Source organism: Zootermopsis nevadensis, unplaced genomic scaffold (assembly GCF_977971745.1).
Source record: "Zootermopsis nevadensis isolate Lab colony 2312 unplaced genomic scaffold, Znev_1.0 Znev_ptg000012l, whole genome shotgun sequence".
In the NCBI taxonomy this organism is placed as follows: Eukaryota; Metazoa; Arthropoda; class Insecta; order Blattodea; family Termopsidae; genus Zootermopsis; species Zootermopsis nevadensis.
In genome coordinates this window covers 7,167,282-7,190,694 of record NW_028259144.1, presented here as the reverse complement: position 1 = coordinate 7,190,694, position 23,413 = coordinate 7,167,282, and the positions used below count along the sequence as shown (strand labels likewise).

General features: G+C 34.1%; 1 protein-coding gene across 10 annotated transcripts in view; it reads left to right on the top strand.

Annotated features, from left to right (window-relative positions):
- LOC110827065 (serine/threonine-protein phosphatase 2B catalytic subunit 2) overlaps window positions 1–23,413 on the top strand; it is a 125,437-nt gene that overhangs the window by 92,386 nt on the left and 9,638 nt on the right. For 3 of the 10 annotated variants that reach the window (XM_087347795.1, XM_087347792.1, XM_087347796.1), the window contains 8 exons: window positions 749–842; window positions 1,224–1,350; window positions 1,686–1,766; window positions 5,548–5,571; window positions 12,876–12,960; window positions 13,714–13,811; window positions 14,351–14,594; window positions 16,771–23,273. In XM_087347795.1, coding sequence (XP_087203921.1) covers window positions 749–842; window positions 1,224–1,350; window positions 1,686–1,766; window positions 5,548–5,571; window positions 12,876–12,960; window positions 13,714–13,811; window positions 14,351–14,556 — 715 coding nt within the window. In that variant the 3' untranslated portion in view covers window positions 14,557–14,594; window positions 16,771–23,273. Of the gene's footprint in view, window positions 1–748; window positions 843–1,223; window positions 1,351–1,685; window positions 1,767–5,547; window positions 5,572–9,517; window positions 9,711–12,875; window positions 12,961–13,713; window positions 13,812–14,350; window positions 14,595–16,770; window positions 23,274–23,413 lie in introns of those variants that run through there. The other 7 variants (XR_015534912.1, XR_015534913.1, XM_087347793.1 and 4 more) reach the window with 5 other exon arrangements.

Genomic DNA, 23,413 nt, shown 5'->3' with positions numbered 1-23,413 from the left:
CCAGCATCTCAAAAGAACATAGTTGGTGCAGTGCCAAAATGGTGCGTGGCGCAACAACCGAGAAGCTTGCGTCTGTCTTTCTTGTCATTACCTACTTTATATTTTGTTGTCTCTTACATACAGAACATTTCATCAGTTCTTATCGTGCTGTTGAACATATTGAATCACTGTTTCAATTTCAAGGCCAACTATAATGTTCTCTTATGATCCCATAATCTATAGCCATTCATTTGTCATGTTAATTTTATTTCGGAAACTGTTATGGTTAATACAGTATTGTTAAATGTTTAGACGGCCATTAAACAATAAATTTATTAAATGTAGTGTAAATAAATTGGATGGGGCATAAAAGTGAGTTTTTCATTACATCTTTATTCATTTGATTACCAGTTCATCTTATATAAAAATAACTTAATAAGAAACTGACATTGTCTTGTTGTAGATGATTTGGTTTTTATTGTACTGCGATGGAGTTATTTACTGCGCGAGTTAAATTATCAAAGCTTACCCTCTTGTTTGAGAGCGCTCTGCAGAATTAAGTTAATTACTGATGTTCACAGTGTGAGATGCTAACATTTACAATGCTGTCCACGTGTGTATTTTTTTTTGTACTTAAATAGGAACACGAGTACCAAATTGGAAGCGCAGTTAGGTTTTCGATCAGTGTAGTAATGAAATTTTAGTTTCCCACTTCTCATAACGGTATCTCTGTTACCTGACTGGAAATAGGTTGTTTCTTTCATTGCAGTTATCGAATGTACAGGAAAAGTCAAACGACAGGTTTTCCATCACTCATCACTATCTTCTCAGCACCTAACTATCTGGATGTGTACAATAACAAGGTATATATCTTCCTCATTTTGCATTGTTAAAATTGAGATATGTAAATTGTCCTGGAAACTGTATTTCAAAGTAACTAACTTATACAATTAAGTGTGCAAAGCTGACAGTCTTCTGCATTGTAGCAACATGTAGTCTGGTAGAAGTTTACCAACGTTTCAGACGTCCTTCCTACCTCCATCACCAGGGCGATGAGTCTCATCACCCTGATAAAGAAAGCAGCAAAGACCATCATGAAAACCTCAAATCCTACTAAATTGAGCGTGGTTTCATATCAGTATGTTTCTGATGTCTATTCTGTACTTGGGCGATTGTCATATGATGTGAAACGTGGGTGAGATTGTTAATTTATTTATGTTGTTTTGTTATTTTGTGGTTGCCAGGCAGCAGTGCTGAAGTACGAGAATAATGTGATGAACATTCGACAATTCAACTGTTCACCACACCCATATTGGTTGCCCAACTTCATGGATGTGTTCACATGGTCGTTGCCGTTTGTTGGTGAAAAAGGTAAGGTTTGGTGTGCATTACCATCAGTAATAATGACTGAAGATGTGTTTTCGCTTATTCATACTAACCTTTCTGTGTGTGTGTGGGGGGGGGGGGTGTTAAATTCCAGACCCTAATCTGCCACAAGAAGACTTTCCATTGTCTCGCCATTTATAAAATAGACAGATTTCCGCAATTTTTATTCAACATAAATTAGTATATGTGGTTAACGCATGCCAAATGATAGCCTAGACTTTCATTTCACAGACTGTGCAAGTAGAATTTGTATAGTTCAGGAACGGTTTGCGAGATGGAAGCACAGAGCAGGAGTTGTGTGATTTGTTATTCTGTTGCAGTGACAGAGATGCTGGTAAATGTGTTAAACATCTGTTCAGATGACGAACTCATGTCTGATGGAGACGATGCTCTGGAGGAAGGTATGTTTCATTATATGTATCTCTGTATATCCAGCCATTTTGTTTTAAAGATACTATTTGCTTTGCTTGTTACTACAGGAGAATAAAAATGTTTTCATAGATTTTATATTTCATTCAAGTAACAGTGTGCAAGTTATCTCAGAGAGATGATGTTCACTGTTCCACATTTTCTTAAGTGTTGGATCATCTTCTTTTAAGTTGCTGAATAGGGACAGAAAATAAAAGTGCACATGTTATTTAAGTAATATTAAAATATAGCCATTGAAATTTCATTGGTTGATCAACAAATTCTGGAGACTGCATACTGTCGTAACTGTCCAAATTTTTACTGACAATGAAACCCCGAGTTTCAGTTAGGTAGTTTCTCCATAAATAGCTTAGTTTTACAGATCAGTCTTTTGTAGTGTTAAAAATAGATGATTGTGTCTTACCCTTTCATAAGTATGTCACAAAAGCATCTCGGAACGGTGTTTCTCACTGGTTATAGTAAAAATGTGTGTTGGTTTAAATTCAAATTTTCGGTGCCTCCTATGCATCATGTGACAGATTACAACAATTCTAGTGACACATTATGATGGATTTTGGGGGGGGGATGTGTTGAAAAAGATTTCAAGCCAGTATTTTAATATGTAGCTAAAGGACTGATTGTTAAAAGGTTCTGACAGTGTGTTGCAATCTGGTCTGCTGAGTTTTTAGACTTTGTCCATTGCCAGGTATTCTAAAACAAAATGTTCTGAAGAGTGATCTGTCTTCCTTACACCTGAGGATGAAGATAGATCCGCTATTTGAGAAGTTGTGTTTTAGAATATCAGATGATGTACAAAGCCCAAAATCTAAGTAGTCCAGAAAGCCAAAATGTGTTTGAATATGCTGCCCTAATTCCTCTGGTATGGGTCAAAAGAGAGATTCAGAATTTTTTATTTTTGCCAACAGCCACATGTATAGAGACACCAATTTCAGGCACTGAGATCTGTTTCATGCTGTGAAAGAGTTTATTGTTGAATAATTCAGTCCATGTTGTGACATCTTGTTTTAATGGAAATATATTTCACTATATTACTAGCGTAATGAAATGATTTTAATAAGTTTAGTATGTGTTAAAATCAGATTATTCTATGGTTACACCTCTCAGTTGAGTTGCAGAGGGAGATTTATAGTTGTTTAAAAGAAATTGCACGTTACAATAATACGAATATGTGTAGAAGTGGTTTATTATGAATATTGTACTAATGAATTTGAATTCATTGCCATTTCTTTCATTTTGGATTACACAGATGGTAAGAATCAATCTTTTATATGTTTCATACCGTCACATAGGTGTGTGTTTAGTAGCTGGTCTGCACAGGTTACAAATTACTTATCATTATTATTATTATTATTATATTTATTAGTATTATTATTGGACCCCTTTTTATTTGTAAATATTTTCTTGTATGTTTTGTTGGGTTTTAAGAGCACAAACCAATGTTTTCAAATATTGGTTGAACAAGTTTACTTCATCTGACACGTTATTATCCAACATAATTTCATTCACGTTTCCAACAGCCATTTTCATTGAAGATTAATTGGATGTACTGCTGTGTGTTTTGATCCAAATAAAACTGTATGTCTGAAAAGCTGATGCTGAATTAGTGATCAGCAAGTTGGAGCATGTAAAGTTCCTGTTGAAAATTGTTCCGTTGTTAAGTTTTAAATAATGTCAGTGACTGGGCATGTGCTTGGCATGCACTAATGCTCCAAGGTTTCATGCGTATTAGTAAGAGGAGAAATGAAATGACTAAGAATAGGGAAATTAGTTACACATGTTACATGTACTTATCTCAGTTTCCATGCTTAAGTTAAATCTTGTGTAATTTGTTTATTAGTCTTTTAAAAAATGTAACAGATTTTATCCTGGAAGTTAATGAGTTTTATATATGGGGAGAGCTTCAGAAAAGTTCAAATATATTTATCCTGCAGTTATAAATAAAATGGTTCCAAATTGCTGCAGAAGTCACTACATTCCAATGAATGGTTACATGTCCCAGAATTAATACTCGTAAACTATCCGAAATTTTGACGCTCAAACGAAGTATGATGTGACATTTTTGTGCTTTAGACTAATATGTAGCTTTTGTGCAAAGATTTTGTCTGTATATATCTGGATACTCCAAAGAATATGAATTTCATCTTCGTTTCAATAATTGTTTTTTTACCGATGACTACAAATGAGGATTTGCAGTCATGAAAAATATTAAGAGACAGGATATTTAAGGAGCATTCATAGCTGAGATTTAAAAATGTCTGTTAGCTTTGCTTTGTCTGTCTGTCTCTCTCATTGTCTCTGTACTAATTACATCATAAAATTTATACTTGACTAAGCACAGGGTCAACATTACATGAGGATATACCGTATGTGACGTATTATTCAATTCAATTCATTTATTTAAGTGTTTGCCAATAACAGGCAAACACAGATAATACATACAATAATAATGAAATAAAAATTAAAAATATTACACAAACAGATTAACTACTTATACATGTATAGTATTAAATATAACAGCCAAATACAGGAAAGCCCAAAATAGAAACAATATTATACACAAAGAAAAATAAATGAATTACTATAAATAAAAACACATATCCACCTAAGGAACACTCATATAAATGTAAAACATTAAAGAAATACAGAAAACAGATAACCAAGGTAGATCATCTATCAAGACAACCTATCTAGATCATTTCCCTTTTTGAGAACGTGCCCTCAAGGGAGACAATTTTTATGCTAAATACGTCCAAAGATTTACATACGTCATTTGCAGCGATGACGCACCTGGCTGAAGGACTGTCTTAGCACACTGATCACACTAAAAATTGAAAATTCTCTTATTTGCCTCGCCAGCACACGTAAACCAGCAGTGTCCATAATAAAATGGCAATTTATTTTGCCAACACATCGAGATGTTGTCATCTGGAATAAAGTGTTCTAAAATTTAAAGTAGATAAAATCAATTCATATTTGTGTGGGATATTTAACTAAAAAAATCGGTAAACTGGCAAATTTTCTTTGAATATTTTCTAATTTATTAGAATCTGTCTGTGTAAGATTATTCCATACATTATCATGGTTTAACATTATGCAGTCTTACTTACAAAATATATTCATATAACATTTGAAAATGGCTGTTTCTCAAGTTTTTTGTTAGTATTTATTGTTTTTTTAATTTTCAGTAAACTATTGTAATTTTGTGTCTTTTGGTAGTTTATGGACAGAATGATCTGTCCTCTATCACCAGAACCTGTAGCAAATGTCACATTTATGAAATCTTATATATCATTGCATTTTTTATATTATGTTAATTTTTGCCCTTAAGTATCATGAAACTTAATTTTTGTTTTTTGGCTAAAAAATTTGACTGCTTCTGTATGTAATTTGGTTGATATTTTTATAAGCTTGCTACCTTATTTTAAATAAGAGTATGGTATCGTGCTTCATATCCCTTGGTAGATAATTTGAATGAGAATCATGTTACAAATAAAGGAAAGATCACTGATTACTGATACTTCCTTTTGATTGAACTCTTTATTAATTGTTTGACTAAATTTCAATCTGACTTGTTGTTGGGCCTTTTCTGTGTTATTTTTCTTGGATCATTCAGATGTATGAGTTCTCCTGTAAGAGTCTTGATCTTTACACATTCCCTCTTTTTTATTATTACTTTTTTCTAAACAATTGCACCTTCTGACTGCACTTTCCATTCTCTATATGCATTTGGACTCTCAATTGCTGGGTGCACAGGGAAACTTTTTATACAAAAGAAGGGTAAGTTTCTTGTGCAACGTATGGGTTTCTTTTTTATTATGATTTCTTTACATGATTATTAAATAATAGAATTTCACCAGATACGCCTAATATATTCACCTGGTTGTGTGCTTTACCGTTTCTCTCCAGTGGCTGATAAGAGTTTGTGATTACTCTAATTGAGATATGAATTCCTGGAGAGAATTGTTTTTCCTCTGTTTACGTTGTGAACAAGATTACTACTGACAGCATGCCGATGTGCTTTGTTTTTGTTTTAAACACAAATGCTATGCACTGAGCTAAAGATTTTATTCTCCTAATGTTTTCTAAACAGAAACACAAAGATTTTAATTGGTATCTATGTTTCCACCAAAAGTTTTAATGCACAACCCACCCACTCTAACATTTGGAAATATACAATAATTTTAAAAATTATTTTAATTATGTTATTTTTGTTTTGTACATTATTATTATTTAAACAAAGAGTGCTTTAATATAAAATTTTAGTTGATTCTTTTTTAAAATGTCCACTGGAGTGTGTTAACCGGTATTACTTTTTGCGGCATACACTAGCATAAATGTAAGTTAAATTTGAAGTCACTATATCTTATTGATTCACTCTTTGAATAATTAAAGAAACTGATTTTTCCATGACCCGTGTAAACGTCATCTAGACTCATCCTGGGTGTTCCAGATCATATATATCTTTTCAAAATAGAGACACACAAGACATTTATTTATTTTATAGATTTAGTTCTTCTTCCTGCATATAGGTGTTGGTCTTTATATTAGCTGTTAGCTAGATCACAAGTGTTTTATTTGTGTTTGTGGAAATCCTAATTATTTTTATTTTCAAGTGTTGATATTGTTGTTGTGTATATATGGCTAACCCTTTCTTCGGATTTATATAGTAGATGCATGCTCTCATTGCATCCTTTGATAATTATGTTGTAATAGTTTATCCCAGAGATTACATTAATTTTATTGAATATGATCATTGTTGATTTCTAAATAACAGCTGATTAGGAAAATAATGTTAGTTTGGGCTAGAATTGTATTTGTTTCGTTACATTAATTTTAACTTGGGAATCCCTTGTTATACCATGCTTCTATGGCATTGTTTTTTCTTACCTTACAAAGCAGCATTTGCAAAACTGTTTTGTAATGTTTCAACTTGTACCCTTTGCGATCAGTGAAGGATGTTGAATGATATGAAATAAATTTGGAAAATTTTGATGCCATAAAATGCATAAGAACATTTTGAGAGGATAATTTTTTTAACATTATATATTTTAAATTTAAAAATAGCAATGGTATAGCAAGGCATTATGCAGGAATTGTACATTTTGGTCATATGTCATAAGACTTGGCTTTTGTTTAGCATTGATACTTGATGTGATTACTTATTTTTAGGATTTAATCTGCTAACTCCAAACACAGTTACAGAACCATTTATATTATTTTGTTAATATTGCTTATAGTGGTCACATTGGATTTATACATCACTTTGCTCTGTATAATGTTCATTTATTGAACAAATTTTGTAGCAGTATTCAAACAAAGTGGTTTTCACAGTTTTAGTGCCAGCAAAATCAAGAACAAAAAGTTATGGCTTAAGTTTTGACAAACGGTTCTGCACAGTACAGCATTTTATTATTAACTACATTAAAATTTAAATACAGAGAACATTAAGATAATAAATACTTAATTGTAGATTGTGTTTTAGATCCTATTTTAGGTTTTTATATGTTTATACTGGGGGGAAAAGGAATAAATAAGGACGGTTACATTCCCTCTTTTTATTTATGAAAATTGAGTATCAGAATTCGACCAGTAATACGTATAATGACTCTGGTGGTGTTGTGGTAACACATATTTAAGTTTGAAATTTGGTATATGTTAGATTTTCACAGATTTCTTATTTAGGAGTACCAGAACAAGTAAAAGGTCAAATGAGGTTTGCACAGATATAATACTATACTTTCAAACTTTGTTTGACATGAAGATGGCTGTCTTCTGTGATGTTACATCATGTTGTCTGGTAGATATTGACTGATATGTGAACTGAGAATCCAGAACAGTTACGTCATATATGAATGAAGACGGTAGTATTTGAAACTAGTTGAATGTATTAAGTTTAAAATCTGAGCCAACAAAGAACATATAAGTTTTCCTAAACAGAGAAGAATGTTTATTATTCTTGATTTGATATATTATTCCCACAGCAGATTGAAAAATGAAATTTAGGTTGTGGTAGTACCGTGTTACCAGAGTCATTAATTTTATGTTCTTCATACTGGCACTAAATCACGTTGAAATCAGTGGAAAGCAAATTAAAAGTTTAAATGTCTATGTTTGTATTTGTCTGTTATTTTTACATATGATGAATTCATTTTGGTTGACTAATGATAAATTAGTCATTAAAACAATGTTTATGGATATAATCAGAAGTCGGTATTGTAATCATATTAAATATTAGAATTGGTGAAAATGGAAGTAAGTAATGTGCAGACCTATTAATATACTTTGTGAAGTTTGTGTTGTGCCTCAGACTTATTTACACTAGGAAAATAAATATCCGTATCAAACTTCCACTACTCAACCATGTAGTTAGTGTGTCTGGATTGTTTGTATTCAAAATTTTAGTATTAAGTTTTGGATTATTTAAGTTCTTTGTCACTTGAAAATGCTTACAGTGAAATGCTGTGCATCGTCACAGATTAAACCTTTTCATAAATATTTTACTTGTCATCATTACTTTTACTGTAGTGTTATGATTATTATGGCACTCTTTTAACGTTGAAATTATGATTTACCATCATCATCATAATTAATTATCATACTATTTTAATTTTATGGAAACTTGTGAGTTAGTATACATTGCCTTGTCTTCATACGAAGTACAGTATTGCTATGAATATTTTGAAATGTTCTTGCCTTCTGGACCAGAGCTAGAGATATTAGGTTTGTCTTCTATAAAATGTTTAATTTTTTTGTCTTTATGCTTTACATTTGCACACAAAGCAGATGCATAGTATGGATTGATGCAATGGTATTTTCAAGAACTTAACTTTTTTGTGTGTGTGTTCATATGAAGGCTTTATTCGGTAAAGCTGTGATGGTGACAGAATGTGTCAAGAAAGACATGAATGGGTTAAATTAATTTCAAATCAACATTTCCTTACATAACCAATTAGAATGGATGAAAAGATCAGACACTTCTTTGCTTGTCTCGTTTTTGATCTTTTTTTTAAGTTATATATAATCTTAACATTTCTGTCTTCCATACATCAACTGTTTTTTTTTTATATATATATTATGAATACCAAAAATAATTTTGCCTCCATCCTCTATATATATGCTACTGCTTCAAAGCATTGCTTCTTCAATAACTTTATGCTCTTGCAATAAATAGCAGATGTAGTAATTATGCTTTTGATTGGTACTATATCCAGTGCATACCTAGAGCTATGCAGTTTTCTTAAATTAGTTCCTGAATCTCGATAAGAAAAGAAACTGTGCTGCTTATGAAGAATGCATTGTATACATAATTTATTGCTGTGTTGAGTTTGTTCAATATTTTATCTGGATGCACTGTTTTTTTTTATCTCCATTACTTCGTATGTGTATCAACCAATCAACTGTGGATGTGGTCATTCATTCACTCACTCGCTCAATTGGACATGGGGTTATGCGGTAAGTTTCATTAATAGAACTGATGTCTGTGCATTTTGTAATAGATTGTTGGTTGTTATCTAAATGTACTAATATACAGGGTAAGCCAGAAGTATGTCTACAGACTTTGTGTGCGTGTTTCAGGATCAAAAATAAGGAAAAATGTTACTATGAATATGGGGTCGCAAATATTTCATTTTCGAAATAATAGCCAAAAATAAGTTTCAGTGAATGACTTTATGTCAAAGTGAATCCAGCTTCCAGGAAAGATATTTAATTAAAATTTGTGCAGGAGATGGCAACATGCATATTGCTCCATACCAGCTTCCAATGCGTCTAAGAAGACCTTCATTACCGTGATTCTTAGGAAGATGTTTGCCACGTCTCCTTGAAGATGTACCACTGAATACAAGAAGACAAATGTGGTTTATGCACGACAGAGCCCCAGCACACTTCTCCCATCTAGTCAGATATCCCAATGAACAGTACCCTCAGCGATGGATTGGGCAAGGTGACCCAGTAGCATGGCCACCGAGGTCACCAGACCTGACTCCATTGGACTTTTATCTGTGGGGTCACATGAAGTCCATTGTTTATGCGACACTCATAAACAATGATGACGACCTATGGGAACATGTGCAGAATGCATGCCAGATGATCCGAGGAAACCCTGGTGTGTACGAACGAATTTGTCAGTCTTGTGTACGTCGTGCTCATGCATGTGTGGAGAATGGAGGAACAACCTTTGAGCATCTGTTATAAAGAAACATCCCTGTCCTTATACTTGGCAATAAAGGCATACATTGAAAATTATTTTTGGCTATTATTTCGAAAATGAAACATTTGCGACCCCATGTTCACAGGAACATTTTTTCTTATTTTTGATACTGGAACATGCACACAAAGTTTTTAAACATACTTCTGACTCACCCTGTATGACCAGTGTAGTTATTGCTTGATGTTGTGTGGAAAATCTGTACAAGTAGAATGCATTTAGATGATGCAGACTTTTATTTCACAGGGAAACTCTGGTTTTAGTTGTGTGTGGGATCTGGTAGCCTCTTATGTTGGGTTTCAAGCCTAGAAGCGGACTATATAGGGACATTCTTCACACTTAATGGCTTATTAGTATGTGTGTGCATTATATTAATATATACCTTTTACATATCACGCGGCTTCTCTTAAATTAGGGAAGATGGAGGCAGCTCTGTATCTTCATTAAAAATATTAGTAGCCATGTACAAGGATAAATGGAGTCATAACCCAAAAGATCACAACCCAAATTTTTTATACTGTGGAAACCTCAAATTTCATTTTAGATGCACATCTGGTAGCATGTCTGGAATGTATGTTAAATGAACAGAAAATAATTCCAGTCACAAAACCTGCAGTTAGGAGACCACTTGGAAGACCTACACATAGATGGGAGGATACTATTAAAATGGATTTTAAAGAAATTGAGTTTTTGAGGGTGTGGGCTGGCTTCGTGTGTGGTTCTTTTCATTGTCGACAATTTGATGTTCAAAAATAAATCCAGACTAGAGTAAACTTCATGATAGCTGAATGTTTGATGAATGTTTTCACACAGTTCCCACTCGTGCTTCATAAGTGTACATTCTTGGCTCTAACTAACCATATGCAAACAACAGAAGTATTGCTAGTACTGATTGGTGTAGTTGTGATATTAATTTATCCAAGTTATTAGATAGATGTGTAAATTATAGTGTATATACTATTAGAAATGTACTTATAATACATTTGGTGTGATTTGATGTATAGTGATTTTATTTGAAATGAAGTTATGTAATAGCTTACCATTTTAACACACAAGAGAAGTTGTTAAATTCAGTAATCTTGTATATGCTTAGCCCTTCTATAATATAAATTTCTTCAGCTTGTTTTGCTTTACTGTGAAAACTTCAGATAGTTTGGGTTGTGGTTCTTTTAATGCTTTTGGGCTTATGAATTGACAGTTTTATTCCATAATTTTTATTATGATGTAAAACTTGATTCAGTTACGGAGGTGGTTGTCTTCTGGGTTGTAGTTCCATGTAATCTAGTAGAAGTGTATCACCGTTTCAGAGGTACTTGCTGCATTGTCCTGATGATTGAGGCAGAATGTACCTCTGTAACACCATTAAACTTATACCAGACTACATGGCACTACTACCCAGAAGACAACCATCTTTATGCTTGCTGCCGTGAGGACCTCAAATCCTGTTTTGCTTTAGGTAATGGTAATTAACATAGCACATCACTTTTTCGAATACACGTTATAGGAAGGCCAAGTGTTTCCATTGAAATTATCACATTATGGGTCGTGGGTTCTGTTCTAGTTATGGAAATGTTCTGCTTCATGAACCATATGTTGATGTTTTATGTGCGTAAGTGGTACCTGTTGTAGCAGCATTTTGTTACAGTGATTGTGTTTAGTTTCTATTGGGCATGTTAGTATTTTGTATTCATAACATTTATTAGTTGATTAGTTTTGAAATGCAATTTGAATAACATGAACACCAGAATATATGTTGATATGGTAAAGATATAGTTGGAAGATCTGTGTATGTAAAATGTTACAGCTGAGTGGTTAACGCTCACGCTCCTGTTTCGTATTTGGGAGGTCCCGGGCTCAAATCTTAGCTCTATAATCAGCTATACTGACAGATTTTTCATGGTTTTCCCTCAATCTCTCAGAAAAGTACCTTTAATTAGGCTATGGCTTCTTCGTTCCACATTCTTTCAAAGTCATTGATTCTCATAGTGAAGTATTTTCTCTATGGTTTAGACTGAATTCTTAGATATTATTTAAGCAAACTTTGCATTTAAAGGGTTAAATAATGTTTCTGCATGGTGATTAGTGAATATGCTACTAATTTATTATCTTTAGTGCATGGTTGTTTCCTTGAATAGGTACAATTTTCAGCGAAAGAATAGTAGAGTCTGTAGTCACAATTATGTAACATATTTTATGTGCATGTTTGTTTTACTGTTTGCAATTTAGTATTGATATTGTTACATTGTAAAGATAATTTGTCTAACATTTATTCTGGTGAGAAAACTGGAACAATCTGGTGTAATTAATATATGCACACATGCATTTTCATGTCATGTTCATGCATGAAGTAAATTCTAATCAACTAGAGCATGCCCTTTTATGAATTTGTCTGCTGTGATAACTGCAAAATGCTGTGTATACTATGCTACTTTGAATAACTTTGCTAATTTGATGGTTGATACAAGATGTTCTTTGAAAGAACATGATGAATCATTAATCCTGCAATTTTTACAGTCACTTTATTGAAACCTGGTTTCAGATATTTACAATAATTATTGCTGGGCCCGGCAGACATTTGTGCCTTGTATTTCATACTAATTTTTATAACCATTCCAGTACTCCAGTTTGAATTCTGAAGTTTTGTAGCAGTTATGATGTTGCCAGATCTATGAATGTCTGATGTGTTTGCTCAGTGGATTCTTACAAATTTGTTCTTAACAATTAGTGTTATTTTAATTTGTGTAGCGGGTGTTATCACTGATTTTCATGAACACTTTATGACGATAGACAATAAATGTTTCAGATTTGCAATTGCACTTTGTCTTCTTCTGATGAATACAAAGCAGAATGTTAATGTCTTATGGTTATTTAACAGGTACAGCCGCCAACCTGCGGAAAGAAGTCATTCGAAACAAGATTCGTGCTATTGGCAAGATGGCCCGTGTCTTCTCTGTGCTGAGGTAAGACTTTGAAACTCATTTTATCTGTAGTATATTCTGTATGAGGTGTCTATTCATGTAAGCTAGCTACATAAGTGCATTGTAACCAAATAGTTCAGTATTTTGCAGGATGGTTGTAACAAGGTTAGAAAGATGTTCTCCAGTGGAATACATAAAATAATTCCCTGTTGTTTTTCATACTACATGGACATTGATTTTCATTTATTACACACGTATGTATTCTGTGAAAATAGTTGCATTGCATAGGAAATAATTTTTCCATTTATTTTGTTGTATTGAAAAATGCTTAAAATAGGCTGAAACTTTTGGATCGCAGTGACATCCATATATTTTATGTTACAACGGTATATTTGTAATGAGCACTTTTAAATTATTGGTAATTTTTATTTAAGCTTGAAATAAAGTATGGGTTATATTTGACCAGTATGAACCAAAATTAAATTTGTGACAACTTTTAATGTAGACCCCTTGAATGTATACAAGCGATGTGGATCCAAAGTTCTACACATTTTTATGCATGTTCAGGATCCTACAGAGCGTCTATTAAAATCACTGTATCCATCTTTCTGTCTGTCCATATACATGACATAACTTGAACATTTGAATCAATCTTGATTAAAATTGGTGTATGAGAATTTTTCCCACTCCACCCGTCTTAGTTTTAGTTGGTTATTGTTGTAATTATTTTGTTAGAGTCATCTTATTGCTGTAATTTGAGGTGTACAAAGTTTTGTGTTTTTTTTCTTTTATCAGAGAGGAAAGTGAGAGTGTACTTCAGCTGAAGGGATTGACTCCAACAGGGTCCCTGCCTCTTGGAGCGTTGTCTGGTGGCAAGACATCACTCAAAAATGGTAAGTTACCATTCATAATGGGAGACATAGGTCGAGATCAGAGCCAGTGTAGCTCAGTCGATATAGTGACTGGCTACGGACTGGGCGACCGGGGTTTGATCCCCTACGGGGCAGAGGATTTTTCCTCTAGCCTCTGCATCCAGACCGGCTCTGGGTGCGTCCAGACCGGCTCTGGGTCCCACCCAGCCTCCTATCCAATGGATACCGGGGGTAAAGCCGGCCGGGGCGTGATGCTGACCACTTACCCCCATCTAGTGCCGAGGTCAAGAATGAGTAGGAGCTATACCTCCACTCCCCCCAAGCGCCTACATGGCGTATAGTGGGACAGCTTTACTTTACTTTATAGGTAGAGATCACAGGATAATATTACGTTAAAACAACATAATAAAGTGCTGTTCATCTGATCACCTCAGAGGATTTTAATAAAAGTGTTTTGTAACTGACTGAATAAATTTTATTGCTTAAAGAATTAATTGGATATTTCATTTCTTATTTTGTGACTTGTGAAGACAGTTGATAAAAATCATTTATATTTTCAGCACTGCAAGGTTTCTCACCAAATCACAAAATTACATCATTTGCTGAGGCAAAGGGACTGGACGCCATCAACGAGAGAATGCCTCCAAGAAAAGATGCTCCACCAACCCCAGGCGGAGATGACAAGAAGCCACTGGCATCCCCAACACAACAGGGCAATCAAACCAGTAATTCCCACACCAACACCAACACCAACGCTCACTCATGAGCAGTCCTCAAGTATCATGTCACACAATGCACCATGAGGTAAGCCTCATTCATTGACCATACTGATTGATATTTTATTGTCGTAATATTTCGTCTCCTTTTCTAGTAGCTCGCTTCTGTTTGAGAAGTAATCGTATGAATAAAACATTATATACTGTTTGTTGTCAGTATCCTTACATTTGTTAATTAGATAATGTAATGTGTAAAACAAACCAAAAAGCTAATACCATTTTTGGGTACTGTCCATCCACATGCATTAATTCCAGATATACTTGATGAATTTGGATTAAGTTTGCTTTGGGAGATTATTTGTCAGGTGAATTTAGTTTTCTCTTCTGTTTTGTTCTGAAAGGAACTTAAAATACCCATTTTGCATCATATACTGTATGTTGTTGCTAGCAGGAACTACATAGTAATAATTGCACAATTTAGTGATTCATTTTGTACTTAATTTTCACTCATACGGATTTGCACTAGGTTAAATATGTGTGATATAACATTAAAATTTTACACCATTGTCATAGTCGTAATACTGAACACATAAAAATACATGTGGAGTGGAGTAGAGGAACTACCTCATTGAATTTTAAGTGCTGGTAGACACATGGATGACCCTGATCTACTTAAGGTACAGATAATGCTGAATTTTAATATTGGTTTAAAGTTACCAGGCATTCTGTATGATGTCTGTGCGTCCACTGTATTTAATTTCATAGTTTTCAAGTGAATCGGAATGGAATGCAGCAATCAAGCAAGTAAGTCATGTGTTTATATAGAGGAAACGCATGTTTTTTGAATGGCTAGTACTCGGCTAGGATGATGCAGTTTCATTAGCCATGGCACCGTGGGCCCACGAGCATCGGGTGTTTGTCGTTGAAAATTATTTCAAAAGTGGTGAATCCATAATTGCCATTCAGCGCCTTTTCCGTAAACAGTTCAATGTGGAGCGCCGTGGAAACATCCCTGATCGTAACACGATACTCAGATGGGTTGATGCGTTTAGGACAACAGGGTCTGTGATGAAGAGGAAACCACCTGGCCTTCCCGCGTCTGTGCGTAACCCTGAGAATGTTGAGAGAGTGAGATCGGCAGTTCTCAGAAGCCCGAGGCGTTCTGCTCGGTGCCAAGCTTTAGCTTTGCAATGTAGAATTTTGAGGAGAGGCTGAAAGAGTGCGTGCAGAAGGAAGGGCGTCACTTGACGGACGTTATTTTTCGGAAGTAATTCAAAAGTGTTCGACAAAAACTGCATATTAAAACCTTTCTTTTTGTGTAATTAAAATTTTTTTAACTTGAAAATCAACTGAGTTATTGTTATTTGAAAAACATGCGTTTCCTCTGCCGCACCCTACATGTCTGGCTTGTATTTAGGAAGTGCCTCATTTGAATCTTGGACAGGGAACTGAGTTTCCTCACTGAGGTGTTCATGGTTTTCCTCTGGAATGTTCAGGTGAATACTTAGATAGTTTCTTGGAATAGGATATGACCTAACTCTCTCCTACCCTCTTGAGTTCATTGTGCACATTTACCCCTTTATGTCAGAGTCCTTGTGACAGGCGGGCCACGCATCGAAGGAGTCCTGTCGGATGTCTAAACTGATTTGTAATTTTGGAAGTAATTCTGAATTGGAGCCAGCCACAGGGCCTAATCTTCGAGAGTTGTTGATGTCTGGAGGTTAGAGAACTCTACAGTTGAGGTAGTGTTACAAAATAACTTGTGAGTCGGTAGACTGATTTTGGTGACCTTTTTTTTTTCTGCATTTTAAGAATACTGCTGTGTAGTATAAATTTCTCAACATGACAAATACAAAAGATCCTGTTTTCATGCTCTGTTGTAATATACAGGGTGGGTGGGAAGTAAGTAGGCATTGAGAAATGGTTATAACCTCTATATTTCCAATGCAAAGATAATTAAAATAATTTTTACATGTACCTTTTTAAATGGGAATATGGATGCATAGCTTAAAATTCAGTGTAGGCACCGGCGGCATCCACCAGCATTAATATTACAAAACCTATAGCGATTATTTAATGCCTACTTTCTTCCTACCCACTCTGTATATTGTGTAATGGGAGTTACAGATTGCGAGGTAATCATTGCAGTTAAGAAAATTGATACTGCTGTTACTAAGTGCTGTGAACTGTCAGATTTTTTTTTTAAAGATTGGGTTGTAGGTTCTTGTTTCATGCAGGATAATTGTGACTTCACATATTTACAGGTCTGAAGCAGAGGCTCATTGCTTCATGTCTTGCTGTAATGGTGGCTACAATGAATGGGTGCATTGTATATTACCACCACCATCCGTTTCACTTCTTTCCCGTGTCTACATTACTTGTGTTGGTAGGTTACCCCCCATCGTCATCACCATCATCATACAAGCAACATTGCTAGTGTACTACCACAAGATAGTTTTGATGACCATTGCCTACATCACGATGGCAAAGCTGCAGCAGGCTGCAGTTCAGACTTGGCAATGGGAACATTCTTGGTATCGTTACTCGGTATTACAGTGCTGGCAACCCCTCCCCTTCCCAAAGTGTTTTCTCCGCAAGGCACAGTAAAAGGTTGTTTCAAGTTGAATGAAAGAGTGTATGAAAGGAGGACAGGTGACAAGGGGGCTTCCAGAAGAATATGTATTTTACCATTTTCAGTTCAGATGTTATGGGTGTTTAACAAATTTTGATATTACAAAACCCATAGCAGTAGTAATATTTTCAAGGAAATTATTATGTTGTGATTCTGTTTTGTTGCTGTTCTTGAATTTTGTTTGATGTAAACAGAGCACTGATATATGTATATGTGTTGTAATTTTTGAATTAGTGTTTTATATTCAGAGGTATGCCTAATATTTTAGTGGTATTTTTATGGGGGGGTAGAAAATTAATTTACATTTTCTTTATGAATGATAAAAATAATTCAGAATATACAAACCTGCGTGCTCATGATAAAAAAAATAAAAACTTTTTTGTAATCATTTTAATGTTAAATATATGGATTGAAATTTATGGCATGCTTTAGAGGTATTTCTAAGAAGCTTGTTTTTATAGAAAACATTTGCTTGTGGTAATTTTTAATACTCATAGTTTTATATCAAATTGTTTAATTGTTCTTCCATTTTGTTTATTTTAATTTCAAAAGGAGTATTAGAATTGGTAGAACATATTCTTCTGAAAAATCCCTTTCATTGTTTGTGTATGCTTTTGGATAGGGAGGACACAAGGATGTAAGCGAAGTTGCGTCTCATGACAGTCTTATAAATAAGCCACTAGTCTTCTTTCAATCAGTGTGTCTTGCCCTATTGAGATTTTTAGTTTTCACAGGGGCTAGTATGAAGACGATTGTTTTCTAGGATATTGTGTTTTGTATTTGGTTGAAGTTTGCTGACATTTCAGAGGTAGCAAACACCTGAAATGTAAGTAAATGTCTACCAGAATATCACTGAGCAACATATCAGAAGACAGTCATTTTTATGTCTTGTCCTTTTTGTTGAAGTTTTATTTAAATTAATAACTGGTAATTGAGACTTGGGACTTCCACGTGCCTGACACTTTTTACTCAGTACATCTAAAATGTGAATTTTATGTATTTGTTCGTAGCGGAAATGTGTTGCGTTATTTAAAAGCAATATCGTTGCCTAAATGGACATTCTCTCTATCCGAAGTATACATATGTTGTTTATGCATAGTCAATTAGATCCAGAGGTAAGGGACAAAGGTGGAAATGGTGACAATCCATATTTACTGTATTTACGTCATAAGTAAGATTGCATAAAATCAGGAAGATGTTATTTAGAAACAGAAATTAAATTGTGTGAGGCTGGAGAAAATGTTTCATGGAATATTAGGAAGTGCAGGGAATAAGTTCAAGATATTGTTGATACGATTGTGTAAGATGAATATAGGAATTTCATCTGAACCTTACGGTTTGTCAGTTTCGATTACCATGTTTCCATTGCCTTAAACATAAAAAAACCAGATATTCAAAGAGAAAGGAAATGACATAAGTAATAAAAATATAAATTTAAAATGTTAAAAAAAAGATTGTACTATTAAATACATTATAATTTTTGTGTGTTTTTTCTTGCTAAAGAAAAGTGAAATGAAAATGATATCTCTCTTTGCTACCAGGTTGTACTTATTCATTTTCTTGTACAAACATGTTACATACATAATTAATACTACAGCGGTTAGAGTGTGTAAAACTCATTCTACGGGATTCCTTGTCTGTAAAGTTTAAGAGAAGAGAATAATTATACTATATAAATGCTATGTTACGTCCCTCGGAAAAGATTTCGGTGTGGAAAACAGAGCGGTATTTAGAAAGAATAAGGCATAATCAATGTTATTCCCTTCCAGCTTTGCTAAGAGTTTTATATCTTTGTTTAATTTAGTTCCATTAACTGACACCATGTTTTCTTACCATCTTCATCGAGTACTGGTATTTGTTAATAGCTGTTGAAACAAGAAAAAACCTTTTTGTATCTGTGTATGTTATTGTGTATATATATTTTTTATTTACTTAGTCAAATGTTTTGGCTCTTTGTAGGGATCTGTTAGAAAAGTTAAGTTTTTTAAAAAAATATGTCTAATCAATTATAAAGATTGTGTCATGGTTTTCCAGTGTAAACTAGGAGGAAAATGAGACCGACTGAATGTGTGAGTGTCAGTCAGTGAGAATGGTGTTAGAGGGTTATGGAAATTATGTAAAGACCTAATGCAGCCATAGAACTGAGCAATGCAGATCATCCCGAGGGACTTGTTCTTTGTACAGTAAACAAATCATGAACGTCAGTATAATGTTTTTTCATTCAACTGTAGTTTTTAGAAACTTGCTTCCTGTCCAGTCATATGCCAATGTCTGTTTTTCTTGATGAAAAGAAACTTTGAGAAAGAAATTCTATTTCCCATCAAAGCAAAGAAAGTCACATCCTTTTCAGAAATGATATATATCTGCCATATGTATCGGGGAGAGAGAATAAGAATTTTCCTCGAAGCCTTTTTGAAATGCATATTTGCTATAATGATCAGATTGTAAATGTCTCCTGTTTCAGTCATTGCTTGGGGCGTAAATTAACGCCCCGCCACTTCAGATCTTTTCCCGAAAGTTCCGTCACTCTGATAGGACTCTTGCCTTTTCTACTACATAGTCTGTAAGGAAGTAACCTATATACTTTTCATGGTGTCTTGGAAAGTTTTGCAGTGAATATCTTGTGTTGATGTGTTGTTCCATTATTTTCCGTGAATTTGCCTTTTCCTCGGGCGTGAGCACAAAGGATTACAGTTGAAAGAACTTGAAAAAGGCTGATAAAACAGACTGGTAAATGTGAATGTTACTGATAAAGTGGTGGAGAGAAGGATGCTGTAGTATCCTTGAAGGCTCCATCTAATTGGACGTGGCAGTAGAAGTGTGCGTCACTTCTGTTGTTCCTGGATTTATTGTTACTGCAAGTTTTCTCTTCTCAGTCGTCTCATTGTGCATAAACCCTCCCTTCTTGTGTGTAATATTACGTAATTGTACAGTATTCACAAGTGGGACTGTTTTTTTTTATATTTCTTTTTTTGCGAAGTGTGATCATCTTGCCAATGTTGTTGATTAAATAAATGTTATTGCTATATCTCGTAAAAACAAAAGAAGACAAAAGAGAATTATTATTATTATTATTTCTATTACTACTACTATTATATACTGTTATTAACGGATTTTGATGACCTCCTTCCTCACTATTCTTTACTCAAGTGTAACGTCACACTTTAAGGAAATGGTAATACACTAGTGTCATCTTGGGAAAAATACTGATCTGAATAAAACATGTTCAGACCTAACCCTATACCTGTTATTAATGCTGTTTCTCAGGACTGTATAAACTGATTTGATATCATATTTATGAATTGAATTATAATTGTGGAATGGTGTAGAGTAATTAGTAGAGCATGTTGAACTAGTTTTCCACAGACAGAGATGCTACCTCGGCAATTTAGAGATGATATATGCACTCATTAGTAAATTCTGATCTGGTATAACTTGTAGGATTTGCGGTTTTCACAGTGGTGAGTCTGAAGATTGCTGTCTTCTGGGTTATTGTGCCGCGTGGTCTGGTAGATTTCCACCGTTTCAGCCTCTGTCATCAGGGCCGGCTGTCGGTAAATACTTCTGGTCTTAGTATTGATTTACTTTAATTTGCATGTCCATTGTATTCATGAGTTCGTCTGATTCTCAATGTAAGTAAACAGAAATTATTTTCTGAAACAGTTTTAACCAGCTGACCTTAGTAATGGAGAAATGTTTTCTTTGGGGCAGAGACTGAAGTCTTAAGTATGTGTACTTCCAAGGTTTAATGTGTGCATTTGTGTGTGTATGTGAACCATGACAATTACCACCACCTGGAAACATACAAAATTTTGCATTGTCATTTTCCTTGGCCAGTCTTTTATTGTTCTGGTTATATTCTTGGAGTTTTTTCTTATTGTTCTTCCAGTGTATGTTAAAATTTATGTGACCATCTGCCTAATTGGTTTTGCTGATTAATATAAGATTTTGTTTGGCATTGTTTGAATTTTTGTATTTGGTGTTCCTGTCAACTATTTCAGTTCTGTTAATACCACGGCAAGTTGAAAATCGCTAGAATTTACAAATTCAAATTTATCCTACAGTATTATAAATTTTATTTCTGCTTGTATGCCAGAAAGGATACATTGTCATCATACCACTTGTCTCAGTTACTCACAGGTAAATCATTGTACATGCACAGCAAAAAGCCCTAGGATTGATGAAAAATATTTTGTGTAATAAAAGATAATGGATTGATGTACTATAATTATTTCTCTTTCCATGACAGTATAACTGTTTAAGAATTATATATTTTGTTGATCATGTATTTGATTGGGTTGACCATTGTATGATGTGTTCTTGTACGATATGTTAGATTGACCCAGAGGTTCCACCTAGTTTTTTTGGTACATACAAGTTCTTTCATGAGCTTTCGACCAGTGTATGCCAACCCAGCATCGTGAGGAAATTGGGGAGCTACAATAAGTAGCGTAATCTGGTCAGGAAAGCTAGCAATGGCTGGGGGTTCGTCATGCTGACCACATCCTATGTATATCTGGTTAGGATGATCATTCACCTCTGTTTAGGCATGTGAACATGAAGCCAGCAGTCAAGCTAGTCGGCTTTGGCTCTCTGGAGCTGTTACGCCACGGATTTAATTTTTACAAGTTCTATCAGAATAAATGGTAAGTTTGCGGAATTGTTAAGCTTGGGAGTGTCTCAAGAGTAAATCATATTCTCGTAGTCTGTGACAAAGCTGTAGCGTAACATGTTCTGTTTTGCTCTAAACATTCTTATTTTGTGATTCATGATATTTAATACTATGTTTTTGGTTAAGTGTTATTGTTGCGTATCTCTTAATTACATACTCAGACATGAATATTTTAAATTATGTATATATCTGCTTCCTTTTACATCTGTCATGAAGTTGTCCATTCATACAACCACATTATTATTTATTATAATTAATTTTGTCAGTTGTATATGGTTATTGGATTCTTAAATCACATTTCTTTACGTGACAGTTGTGTGTGTTGCTTGATCTTATTGATGCCAAGTTACCACTTCCATTTTTACCGTGAATTTCAGTTCCAGGGCAGCTTAATTTATTCTGTTTTGTAACTTGTGGTAGCAACAACCATTCATTCTCATTGTGATTAATTTATTGAAAATATTTTTATGTTTGGAAGAGTAGAATGTATGTAGTAGTATTTGCAGTATGTATATGTATAAGACGGTGCTGCCCAGATAGTTGTAATTTCTCTGATCATCCTGGTGGCTCTCATGTGAGTGATATGTTGGTAACGCATATTTAAGATGGTGGAGGTGAAGAAACAGTCGTTTCTACATGCCCTGAGAAATAAGCAAGTATATATTCTGTCCTGAACCCCCTGAGTTCATGTAATTGTTACTGTGACACTCTTACAACAGAATTGTAACAAACGTGCCAGATTTCCTTACCCCAAAACCTTACACTTGTTAACTTTGCTATGTTTTACCCACACTCCCTTCCATTAATTTATATGCTTCACACTGAGACAAGGTTTCCATGTATTATGTAATTTGAAGGTGGGATTTTTTTTTAAAGGAAGGAAACTGAGAACGTTTCCCTTGGTGTCCACTCGATTCTCCACCCTGTATTATTTGCTGATGTTCTTTTCAGTTTATGATACTGGATGTGTGGTTTGCCCATGTTAACAAATTCATTACAGTACAATACAGTAATGCATATTATTCTTGTATATCATATGTCTTAATTAATCCTGTCTCAGTGAGTGGGAAAGAAAACTAGTCTTATTATTATACATATGAAATATATATATGTTGAAACATTTTGTACTATACACACTACAATATAAATTACATGCATAATATATTAAATATCTAACTTTTTACATACATGCAATCTCATATATTTCATGAGTACATGTATGTAAAAACAACTGAGTAATTAATAATAATATTAATGAGAATATTGAAATATATACTGTACATATAAAATTTCAGTGCCATTACTCCCTCCATATTTTCTCCCCACTCCAGAACATGTGAATATTTGTTCATACCATTTATATCTTACTCCATAACCCTCCCTTTGTTTCTTGTGAATGTTTGCATTGTTTCAACAGAAATTTCAGAAATTCTAAAATAAAGCCTATTATTTCCATGTGTAAAGGTTTTATAAATATTTCTTTCCTTCATTCTGTCCTTAAATATTTGCCAGTAAACGCAGTCCATTCCGGTCCTTTCTATAGCATTATGAGATTGGGGAATTTATGCCCTATACTGTGGTACTACTTAATAGACATCAACTT